The 13623-nt window shown below is 38.6% G+C and overlaps 1 protein-coding gene across 1 annotated transcript in view; it reads left to right on the top strand.

The window, feature by feature from the left end:
* The first annotated feature begins 1322 nt into the window (after window positions 1–1322).
* Window positions 1323–13623, top strand: part of LOC110456196 (gastrin/cholecystokinin type B receptor-like) — a 151866-nt gene continuing 139565 nt past the window's right edge. Inside the window, exon 1 of the mRNA XM_021506774.1 lies at window positions 1323–1741. Within this exon, the coding sequence (XP_021362449.1) occupies window positions 1489–1741 (253 nt within the window). The 5' untranslated portion in view covers window positions 1323–1488. The remainder of the gene's footprint in view (window positions 1742–13623) is intronic.

Raw genomic sequence — 13623 nt, 5'->3', positions numbered from 1 at the left:
TATTGTATACCCGTATCATTGTACATTTGTAATATACTCTACTCTCCGATGTGTGTTACACAAGGAATAAAACAATCTGAGTCTGACGATACTCCAGGCTAAACACCCTGAGAAGACCCCGTTCGTCCTGCTATCGTGGCACCGATCGGCAGAAACGCTCTTTAACTGGGAGCTATGTGAGCGTGCAGCATGTATATACCTTCACAGTGAAAGGGGAGAGCTTGGAACAGTCGTCAACCGGTGCGCGAGCTGAAAGGTTAAAGCAGATCTAGACGACACTATTGATGGAGAGCCTACGATGGATTATATTGGCGGGAAAGATGTAAAGGCGGGATTATACTCAATCCGCTCTCCTCGCCAAGGTTTGGACAATTATTTGCATCTTACATCGCCTTAACCTAATTATGCCTCTTCACCTGTGTTTAGCTCCTCGTGGAGTAGGCTTCAATGACAAAAACTAGGAGTATACATTTCATTATAAATAGGAAGGACGTTTGTCGGTTTGATGATACATGCTTAGTTGCCGTCTCCTAAGGAAATTAAATGTTAAGTAGACATAGAATGATTCCACCTTGTGGTACAATTTTTATCTAGATATAAAAACGTGCGGCTGATTGAACTCTGCCGATGCTTCTGGCTGGTTAATTACCGGTAATGTTAACTAATTACTTGTAGATATCGATCGAAACGGCGAACTTACCTGAGAGAATATCGAGGAAGTTAAAACAAATGCCAGAGTGTTAAAACAATGACTTGTGCACATTTTAATGTTTCCTAGTGAAGATTCAAAAATACCGATGAGAAGTTGTTGGTATTGACGCTCAGAGCAAACCACATATCAGCGTGAAGTCGCCTTCTGGAAGACATCTATTGGAAGGTTTTTGATGCGCATTGCCTTGAACTAATCGCCGCTATGCAGTGATCGTTTTGGATATGGCCTGTCAAGGATAACTGATCGACGATATTGTTTACTGAGTATACCGAGTATATTGGAGACGTTCTCGTCAGTGACTTAGCTTTAGTATTGACGCGCCTCATACATACATTGATAGGACTAGAGTTTGTCGATATAAATATCACCACTGTTTACAACAGTACATATGGTGTAATTGTGCGAATTCGATACTGATACTCTCGAGTTCTCATCACTCCTGTCGAGGTTATGTTTAGATTCAATTAACTTTTAATATTCGCGAGCTCAAATTTTCGTGAGTTTGCACGTAGTAAATATTAACTACATTATTGGAAGATTGTACAATTATTAATTTTCTCCAACATTCTGGAACTCTTTATATTTTTTAATTAATTTAAATCAAGACATTTCTGGGAGTGTTCCGATGAGAAATAGTCCCGATGTCAGCTTTTGGTCTGTTTTGATGTAGTTTTTGCGCGTGTGTATAATTTCGAAACTATTTTCGGTTGAATACGTATTTGTGTTATTCGTGTGTCAATTTTGGGATTTATTTGTTAGTGAACTTTTAATCAGCCATGAATTGGTCGTACGATTATTACAACCCGAACTTTTCCATTCCCTTTATGGACCTTAATGGCGAGTTCGAGGATACCCTGTTTGAGTACCATAAACCTGAGAAGATTGCCCTTCTTTGTATCTATATCCCAGTGTTCTTCCTGGCCCTAATAGGGAACACGTTTGTTCTAGTCATGTTGTGTATCAACAAACGGTTCAGGAGGAACATCGCCAACTTCTTCCTCGTCAATCTGGCTATCGCTGACCTGCTGGGTAAGTACTTCTAATGTACATAGACTTTACTTATTAGTTTTATATTGCATAATGTACTGTATACTTCACTTATATACTGCATTAATACTTAATATGTTCTTAACATACACTTCCATACACTTCCTATGTGAATAGTACAATTTATACAAACTGCGAATAATATACTATATGTGCCCTACAAGTGTGGTGTGAGTAAACTTTGTTTGCACTTCGTGCAAAGTAAACTTCATGTATACGGCTTATACAACATATATGTATCTTGTTGTTTCTGCCTCCATGTCTTTACTTGTACAAAATACAAATATACTGAACACAAACTGCGCATGTACTGTTTTTTTCATTCATTCATGTGCTACATACACTTAAGTTGTACTACACTTATACTTCATATATACTGAAAATATACTGTCGGTATCAAATAAATGCTATATGCTTCCCGTTCTAATCGAGGATACGGGAAACTGGATAAATACATTATTGTAAGATTTTTACGGGTGATCTGAAAATTTGCATTAACGGAGAAACATGTTTTCCGGGCTAACGAGTCCGGGATTTATACTGTTCCACAAACGTGTAAGCGTTTTACAGGATCTGCATTCTAATAAGCGATATACTATTACGTGAAATTTATCTTACGTTCAACTGTCTCTGTATTGAAGCGATGGAGCAATAGCTCGATAAATGGTATTATATATGAAATCAACAAATCTATTTCGACCCGTAGTCTACATCCGCTTCCGGTTCGATATCCTGCTATTAATGGAATCCTCTTCATCTAAGTGTACTTATTTAGAGTAAACTAGTCGATAATCATGTGTTATCAGCTTGCCAAGTACATTTACGTACATACATATCGCTGCTTAATCAAACAAAGCAATGGAACACGTGCACTGCTATGCACTCTTTATTTAGACAAAGGTCATGCACTATAGTACTTAAGTTCTAAGGCCAAATAAAGTTATGTTCTGGTTTCTATAAGTTAAAGTAACATAGAATGAAATAAACTTCTCAAAGAGCAAACATGCTGAATAAAACATGTACAGTTACTTTCCAAGTCAAAAACCTATTAAAATACTGATGCAGTAAGAGGAACTATATAAGGCACAACGATTCTAGCATTAATTCCACTTGGTAAACCCCGGAAACTCTAAAAGAAAATTACACGAAAAATGCCTCTGGCCACAGCAAGTTAATGTGTCGTGTACCGAGTTTACTCTGTGCTCCGCTGATCGGTGTAGGTTATAAACTATTTCCCGCTTTACACTTTGATATCAAAGTATGTCGCCGATTTCCGAAAGATTACTTAATTATGTTCTGTGGAGAAAAAAAAAGAAAGCTCGATGACGTAAAAAGTACGCATTTATTATAAATGTATTTTACAATTACAAAGGTGGATTAAATTCTAAGTACTTTGATCATTCCGGGAAATGTATCCTATGACGGACACTTGATAGCGTGCATGACCAAATAAGGCATCACGACGTTACGGGTGTTTTATCGGTAAGTGCTGCGACAACAAGTCAGTTCCCCCTCACCGGGGTCTGTGTAACGTTAGGCATGACGTGTCTGGACGAATAGGACCTGATAACAACACATTTTCCTGCATTATGTACCAGTAAAGGCTATTTATCTTCACCCTTTTTATGTCTGGCTCGACAGAATTATCAGTAATTTACTCTTCTGTCACGATTCATCCTTATATAAAATAAATAAATCAATAATCCTTATTTTCTCCTTATGTCACTGTCTATATACCCACTATTCGACCCCTCCGTTAGCAAGGTATTATCTAGTATTATTAACATCCCGCGTGGTTGGTAATTGGTTTGTATAACATCTTTCTGGTTATAAGCAAGAATATATTGATAACTCAAACCCTTTAGAATTCAGATATATCCAACTTTTCCTTTACCAATAACGCGATTCCAACTCTGCTTTCATCAACAAATGATTTACGGAAAGTAATCTTCTTAAATTCAAGGTTAATAACTCCTATGTGTTCAGAGCAGAATACTAATTGACCGCGTCCTCACTTTTTTTAGAAACATAAGACTGGATTACCTGCCTTAGTACAATGTACCATTTCTCTTCGCTGGACTGCGCTCTTTGATATTATTTTTGAAGCGTAACCTGGCGGAGAGTTGAAAATCTAAAGTAGGTATGTTTAAGGTCTATTTAGGGACCAAGATATTTCATAACAGTCTCACAATATTAGCAATATCAGTAAAATACACAATATTCTCGCACATCTAAATCGCTTTTAAATTATTATCCAACCGATTGGAGAAAGGTACCACGGAGATGTGCACGCTCTCTGAATGTTTTTACGAGTTGTACAACTGAGGATGGATTGAACGATAAAATGTTGCTTAAAAACGCCGAATAGAACCCAAATGGAAAATTGGATCAGCACATGGTAATCTAATGTAATTATATTAGAAATTGGCGTGTTTCCGAATCCTCTTCTTATTATCGATTAAATGTTGTTCATCATTGTAAAGAAAATACAAATATAACATTGTTTACAGCGTATCTTCAATGATAACTTCAGAATCAAGTAACAAGGCCATTTATAGAGTTTAGACAGTGATAGGAATTCTCCACACCGAAACTGTGCTATCGTTTTATTGAATACAGATCAAACACCAAACCGTTTCGTTGTGTCATTATTAAGACTAGTATTGTTTAGACTTCCGATTTATGTTCCAGTCTGTATCGTCGATCTCCATATTTTGTTATACAACAAATAATTCACTAGCATTCACTATCTTTAAGATGATATCACATCATATTATTCATTTAACGTGCAAGTTGATTCCCCATGTCTGCATACACACGGAATATTAAAACATTACACACAGTAAAGTAGGCTATTAAACGAAATGTAAGCGTAAAACTTTCGACGGGAAGGCAAACCAAACATGCTTTGTGTCAGTGATGATATTAACTCGTTATAGGTTGACAGAATTATAGCTTTAGTACTTGTATACTTAGAACCTCATTATAACGACCAATATTATTTCCGCGAATCCCATGTTTACAGACAATAGGGACTTTGCAGGTATTCCTATTGAATTGTACGTGCTGTCTTGTAACAAATGTATGTACATTCACTTTACCGGTTATTTTTCTGATGATGGTGACAGGGTACACACATAAACACTTCAATGGTTGTGACACACGAACCTTTCTATAGTCCATACGTTACTGTGGCTGTGTTTGTTGTTGACGACAACATATCACTTGATGAGTTCATACGATCGTGGCTACATAGACAAACTACTGAAAATGAATTCCTATGTATTGTAGTTAAATAAGAATTGATTACATCCAAATGTCTTCGAAATAACCTACAAGGTATGTAAATACAGAATGATTTGTGTTATTCTAGAAATTAAGGTCAATCAGAGTCCTATTTTTTCCCTTAGGTTCATTGTCAAAACGAGCCCAGACAGGACACGGCAAAGATATTGATCGAATCTATAATTGATGGGTTTGTGAAAAGCGCTTGTCATGTGTAAATTAGGTTATACATTTCTACTTTCTTACAGACACAGAGGAGATGTTTTATTTGCATTTTTAAATCCACACTAGTATTCAAAAGAAAATTGCTTTAAAATCTATACTATTTTCTTTTTGTGCATTAAAATGGTAATCATAGCATGCTTTACAGGTTTGTGACGTTCATAATTCATGTAAGAAAGTGCATACGCGACACATGTATGTATATACAATGTATATGACAGGAATGTTATTGCGTTTGCAATGCAATGGAAATAAACTGTTCATGTATGTTTACGGCACGACCGTTAGTGAGGGCGGAGCCAGGTTGTAAATGTATCGGACTATCGGTACTGTACTCTTTCAAGCATTGAGTGATATGTTAAATTACTAAATCGGACCTACATGTATAGCTATACAGTGTATATTTGTCTTGACTTTGAGTTTGATGGAAGACTGAAAAAACTTGTATAACTAGGCCTCTTGAAAACTGTCGCTGAATCAGAATGAAATGCCTGTAAACATAATGAAAGGTCGCAGTTGGTATGCTGAGGGAGTTAGAAAACAATTGAGTAAACTGCATTTGTACATTTACGTAAAATAGGTTATTGTCAACACGTTAACACACACACTTACCATGCTACCTTTCCAGGTTGGTCTTGTTGCTATAACATGTATAAGTAGTTGATATATGCTCCACATTTTGAAAATCGACAAAATGATAGGATATGCTTCTATCTAGCTAAATTCATGATGATATATATATATATGGAATTTATACAAAATAACACAAGAATGTTTTTTGACCAAGATTGGTTAAACATTGTCTTTAGTTCTTGAGAAGTCAAACATGTTAAAAGTTTACTAACACAAAAATAAAGAAATGGATGACAAAGTTTGATCGGGAATTTCCCTGGTTCAGACGAGTTAAAACGTGCAGTTAGCGACTGGCATGTCACCCACTTATACAATTGTATATATACAAAATGGAATTTGCTACATGTATTTGCTTAGGTAGTTACAAATTAATTTCGCTTGAAGTCCCAAGTGTCATTCTCATTGAAATTGGACTCGGGATCATTTATTGCTTCTTCAAATTGAATTGCTCGTTTTACTTCTATGTCACTAGCGACAGACAAATACAAGTAATAATACCATTTATTTAACAGCACATCATTAGGATGCACTCCATCATACACATCTTTGTATGATGTCTTCATACATTTTTTTGATGTATTGTTTTTCTACCACGATTCTTTGTGGAACATAACAAAAGGTCGCGATCCCATCTCACAGGTGTGGTAAAAGCAAGTAATGCAGAATTAATAGTTTTCAAATCTTCCTCTAAGTGTTTTTGCTGTAGTTGTCTTTCCTCTTCTGAATACATAGAATACTGCAGTTTCTTTTCAATGTATTGACATGACGAATTTTTTCAAGAGAAACAGATGAAAGACATGTGAATTTCACAAAAACATTTTCAAGTGACTGAAATTCAGAAATGATAAACTGCACACTTAATGAGATCTAACATACTCTATCTCAGTTCAACCGGAATGAGTAATTTTATTTGTTAAATTACAAATGCCTGCAGCAAGGACAATCCAAATTCTGCGCAGTTTATAACAAAATGTGATGTTGTCGATTTTTCAGCTGACAAGATGTTTGATATCTTGATGTTTTCTGCCTGGGAGTATGATGACATGACATTAATGTGAGAATGCGAAAGGTTCATTAGACTCTATATAAGTATTTAACTTTGCACCTCTTGAATCCATTGCAAAAATCAAGTGCCGCATATTCTACAAAGACAATGAAATAAAACATATTAGGATAGATATTGTAAATCATGTATAAAGCATGGTTTTCTGATATCCTCGAAAAGATATACATATATATATATTATATCTTTAAGAATTAGCCCTTTGGATTACATCAAACTTAACTTCAAGCCATACCAAGGTTGAGCTCTTGATTTATAAATATTGTATCCAGAGAAAATTTATGCAAAGTATTTTACAATTTTTGTGCTTTATACATTTGTATGTGTAAAAATTAATTTATTCAATGCAACAAAAACTGGATTTGTATTAAGTTTCTATTGGAAATAGGAAGAATATGCGAAATCACAATTTTTGTCATTTTTCAATACCTATCATTGCAGCCAAGAGAGTCAATAAATCTATATATCATTTGTTTCATCAACTTACTGACTATATGTATAGTTTTAGCAATAGAGAAAATGTATTGTTTCCTCAGTTCAGCACATAAAACTGTATAGATTTTTTTTCCAAATCGTGAAGATTTGTAAAACAGCAGATTTTCTTTTATGAATAAAAAAACGCTGTGAGATAGTTATCAAAAATGAAATTGTTATGGATTCAATTTTTTTCTTCTATTTTTTTTCATGCAAAATATCAATTAAAAAATGCCTAAATTCTTATGAAAATAATTATATGTTTTTTTATCCTATCATTTTGCATCACTGTGGTTAACTCCCTCTTTGTTGACAACCAGCACGTTGTTTTGTTGATGTTTTGTTTTTACAATATATGCCACTGCAATCTCTACCCAGAGTTGTCGTAGGGAGTGCAAGGACCGTAACTCTGCGTGGAGATTGATACCACTGCAGATAGTCTCGTTCAACCAGACTCTTATTGTCTGCGCAAGCGTCTGATTGAACGAGACTACACTGCAGACGACACAATAATTCGACCATTGGTAACGTTATGTCAAGAGAATTTATATCTTTAACCGGAAAGTATCAAATATTTTAGTATCCTATAGTTAGATACATGTATAATTTTTAGACCTTACAAAAATATAACGTTTGTTAGAGATTCGGCAAACGAGATTCAGAACTTGTTTCGAGATCAAGATGGCAGAGACTACAGCGCGTGCGACTGTTTTTCAGTTCCATAGGTATTGTGAATAATCTTTATTTTTCTAACATACGTGTTACCTTTAGGGAGAGCTCCGCCCTCTACAATGTTCTTCCGGTAACGAATCCCTGGCCAATGCACGCAAAACACCAGAGTTCAACTGTAGTTTTCCGTTCATACGATAACCTGCACTTACTTCGGCTGGCCCAAAACAATTTTTTGGGCGAGTACAAAAAATATTTCACAGGCCAAAAATGAATATTGGTAGCCCAATTATTTTACTAAGATTTTTTTCAGTGTCGAGCAATAAAAAATGCCAATAAAAGCAATATAAATAGATGTGCTTTATTCTTCATCAAACCCTCCCGACATATAACCCTAAAAACCCTCCCCTCATTCCCATTGTCTTCATTGTCACTGAATTCACCTGGTAGGAATTTTTAGATAAAAATAGTCACGTGACCCCCATGACGATCAGCTGGCGATTTTGGGGCGACTTAGGGTTCATTACCTGATACTCCGGCGTACAGGACAGCTAAGTCTTAAATCTTTGCCTATATCGTTAAAAATACAGCTTCTTTGGATTATGCGTGGAAAACCCCCCACGATAATTCGCGTGACATCGCACAATACACGCGATTTTTGCGAGAATTGGTACTTGGCGAGAATTGGTCTGCAACCAGTACTGGTGATACGGCAGACCAAACAACATTAAATAGTAACTTACAGCGAAGAAAACTTACAACTTGTGCAGGATTTCCGAAAATGGGTGTTCCGAAATTGGGATGGTTTATTTATGGGAGTAAACTACGATTTTGAGAATAATAATGTACTCGCCCAATGATTTATTTTTGGGCCAGTAACTATCCATCTTTTGACAATCAAGGTTTTGGTCGCCTTTGTCGACCGGCTGTGTCCTACGCTGTTTCGAATACAACTGTACATACACTGAACTATACTGTATAACAGCCTACCAAACTCATCCCTTTCTGAAGGTCGTAACCTTTTTTCAATGTAGATCGATAAATATACTGCACTAAAATGAAAAGCACATCATTTTACAAACAGCCAATGGATATCCTAGTTTATATCACGTGGTGTACTTTTGCCCTAATGCATCACGAAATAGAACGTCTACATATGTATATGGGATTCAAATTGATTTGTCTTTTCCTGGTGTCGTTAAAAGCTATTGGCGGAAATTGAGTCTTAAAAAGAATCCCATGTTTTTACAGACCGAAGATATTGATCTCGATATCTGATGCTCTAGGCTTAGGTGGTCTTCGTTCTACAAGTCCGGTATGATCATTGGGTTTTACATAGAGTGAACGAGTACTTGACTAATCAAACTCCGGTCCTTAGTGCTTCAACATGCATGTATGTGGCCCCTCTCTGCCGGTTCACGGGTTCAAATCCTATAAACCTCAGACCGCTCAGCAGACGGTCGCGTGAGATTTCCAGGTTAATATAACTAACTGATACTTATTTCCGGATGATTTACCGAGACAGCAGAAATATGTAAACATAAGCCACTATATAGGGTATAGATTTACTGCTATATAGCGACCTCGGCCCTCAGTTGAAGTACCAGAGGAACCTCGCGCTCACGTACTCACGAGACCGATTGTTATGATATATACACGGTCCGTGTTTTATGATAACAGATATATGTAAAGGATGCGTGTTTTCAGCGTTTTGTACGAGGGATCGATATAAGTGAGGAGTTAGGTCGCATTACAGATCAGTTCTGTCCGAAATGGCCAAGATAAAACAACGATGTCTGGAGGATCATACACCGACAGTAATCACGTGACAGACAACTCGCTTTAATATTATTTCTACAGATACGTCATTCACTTAGTAAGAAATGCTGACGAAAGCTTACTTAAAAAACAGAAACATAGTTGGATCCTTTCTGTTTATCTTGTTTACAAGTGTAATTATTTCCTTCGGATCCACGTGCCACTGTCAACAACTATGAACCGGAAACCTTTACCGGCATGGGAATAGCTGTACATATAATCATTCCTGAAACCCCCCACTACATAGCATGAGTTTTATGAAAAAGTATTAAATTAATTTATCAACAGCACACTTAGTGTACAATGGGGTCATACCGGGGTTAGAACTCTGTGGCCCAGTCCTATAGTAACTGTGTTAGGTGTTTCTATGTTTATGTAGAGGAACATACAATAAACAATTCGGCTCATCGATCTTACAGTACAAATCACCTACCGGGGAAATCGTAAGGCTCCATCACGTCCATCCGTCTGTCCGTCGAGCCTTATTATCTGGTCAAAAACCTACGAATTTTTTTGGAAATTCAGAGATGATTGTATCCTTATAAGGCAAAGTTTCGCGTACAAATCTCAAAGGTCAAGGTCACTGTAAATGATCAAGCTCAAATCATGCTAATGCTTGTCCGGGAAACAACCTCTGAACGGTTGGCTATTTTTATGAGGAATTGAGGAACTATATGTTACAACTAGGTACTTGTCGCACACCATCTATAGGTCACTTTACAACGTACAGGTCAAGGTCACATTAAGGGAAGAAAGGTCAAGTCATGTCCATTGATGTTGGGACAATAGATTCTGAACGACTGAATCCTTACCCCAAGTTCTTACACTTGGAAGTTTTCATATTTTATCTAAATGAAACTTTATATTTTCCCCGGGATAATTACAAGTGATTGAGTATGTTTTTGTATTTTTCAAAGCTGGAGAGTTACTTTTTACGGTGTATGGGCACATTTCGCTCGGAAATATTCGGTCCGCTGTACTTTTTTCGGAAGTACGTCATGAAAATGGCCGCTGATGGCGATGTGTCGAGTAACCTTAAGGGCCAATTGACCGTTCGTACCGGTATGTACGTTGAAAAAGAGAAGTTCAAACCCCGTGTGATGGCAAAGTAGCATGCTGCAACACTGTTTTGTAATTTTAATATCAGACCACACGATGTCTCCACGTTCCGTCAACCGTTCACAGCAGATGTATATCAGTATATTTCATGTCGCACTGTTTTATGTAAGGTGTCTAGAGAAGTCCAACAGCTGTGCTAGTGTCCAGGTAGTGAACGTCACGGCTGGTGAGACCTGACACAGATCATTAGCTACAACGTTAACGTTCTAGATCTGATACCGTACACTAGCCGTGACGACCATACTGAACTTACCAATCAACATGTTTTGTTATTTATATTACACAACATTTGACATAGCGCCTTCAACAACACTATAAGGCGCTTTACAACACACATATATTAATGAATGCAATCAATACTATATGTGGATTTCACAGGCGCTGTCTTTCTGCACTAACAACTGGTCCGGTGACACTTGTGTAATACCTACAAGCATTGACAAACCTGTGTGTGCTGGATGTGTTTTCGTGTTTAGTTTCGCGGTGGAACCATTCTAATGCCGATGTCTTTTCTTTCCAATAGAGCCACTGTTACAACAAAGTCACTGCAGCACCATACCCAGACCATCTATACTCCACTGTACAACACAGTCACTGCAGAACACAACCCAGAACATCTATACTGCACTGCTACACAGTCACTGCAGCACCCAAGCCAGACCATCTATACTCCAGTGTTACAACAAAGACACTGCAGCACCCAACCAAGACCATCTATACTCCACTGTACAACACAGGCACTACAGAACCCAACCCAGACCATCTATACTCCACTGTCACAACAAAGTCACTGCAGCACCCAACCCCGACCATCTATACTCCACTGTACAACACAGTCACTGCAGAACACAACCCAGAACATCTATACTGCACTGCTACACAGTCACTGCAGCACCAAACCCAGACAATCTATACTCCACTGTTACAACACAGTACTGTTACAACAAAGTCACTGCAGCACCCATCCCAGACCATCTATACTCCAGTGTTACAACAAAGTCACTGCAGCACCCAAACCAGACCCTCTATACTACACTGTTACAACAAAGTCACTGCAGCACCATCCCCAGACCATCTATACTCCACTGTACAACACAGTCACTGCAGAACACACCCCAGACCATCTATACCGCTCTGCTACACAGTCACTGCAGCACCCAACCCAGACCATCTATACTCCACTGTGACAACACAGTCACTACAGCACCCAACCCAGTCACTGCAGAACCCAACCCAGACCATCTATACTCCACCGTTACAACAAAGTCACTGCAGCACCCAACCCCGACCATCTATACTCCACTGTACAACACAGGCACTACAGAACCCAACCCAGACCATCTATACTCCACCGTTACAACAAAGTCACTGCAGCACCCAACCCCGACCATCTATACTCCACTGTACAACACAGTCACTGCAGAACACACCCCAGACCATCTATACTGCACTGCTACACAGTCACTGCAGCACCCAAGCCAGACCATCTATACTCCAGTGTTACAACAACGTCACTGCAGCACCCAACCAAGACCATCTATACTCCACTGTACAACACAGTCACTACAGAACCCAACCCCGACCATCTATACTCCACTGTACAACACAGGCACTACAGAACCCAACCCAGACCATCTATACTCCACTGTCACAACAAAGTCACTGCAGCACCCAACCCCGACCATCTATACTCCACTGTACAACACAGTTACTGCAGCACCCAACCCAGACCATCTATACTCCACTGTCACAACAAAGTCACTGCAGCACCCAACCCCGACCATCTATACTCCACTGTACAACACAGTCGCTGCAGCACCCAATCCAGACCATCTATACTCCACTGTACAACACAGTCACTACAGAACCCAACCCCGACCATCTATACTCCACTGTACAACACAGTCACTACAGAACCCAACCCAGACCATCTATACTCCACTGTACAACACAGTAGAACACAACCCAGACCATCTATACTGCAGCACCATACCCAGACCATCTATACTCCCCTGTACAACACAGTCACTACAGAACCCAACCCAGACCATCTATACTCCACTGTGACAACACAGTCACTACAGCACCCAACCCAGTCACTGCAGAACCCAACCCAGACCATCTATACTCCACCGTTACAACAAAGTCACTGCAGCACCCAACCCAGACCCTCTATACTCCACTGTTACAACAAAGTCACTGCAGCAACAAACACAGACCATCTATACTCCACTGTACAACACAGTAGAACACAACCCAGACCATCTATACTGCAGCACCATACCCAGACCATCTATACTCCACTGTACAACACAGTCACTGCAGAACACAACCCAGACCATCTATACTGCACTGCTACACAGTCACTGCAGCACCCAACCCAGACCATCTATACTCCAGTGTTACAACAAAGTCACTGCAGCACCCAACCAAGACCATCTATACTCCACTGTTACAACACAGTCACTGCAGAACCCAACCCAGACCATCTATACTGCACTGCTACACAGTCACTGCAGCACCCAACCCAGACCATCTATGCTCCACTGTTACACAGTCACTGCAGCACCAAACCCAGACA

Source organism: Mizuhopecten yessoensis, unplaced genomic scaffold, assembly GCF_002113885.1.
Source record: "Mizuhopecten yessoensis strain PY_sf001 unplaced genomic scaffold, ASM211388v2 scaffold8561, whole genome shotgun sequence".
NCBI lineage: Eukaryota > Metazoa > Mollusca > Bivalvia > Pectinida > Pectinidae > Mizuhopecten > Mizuhopecten yessoensis.
The sequence above is the reverse complement of the archived record's forward strand: the minus strand, read 5'-3'. Positions and strand labels throughout refer to the sequence as shown.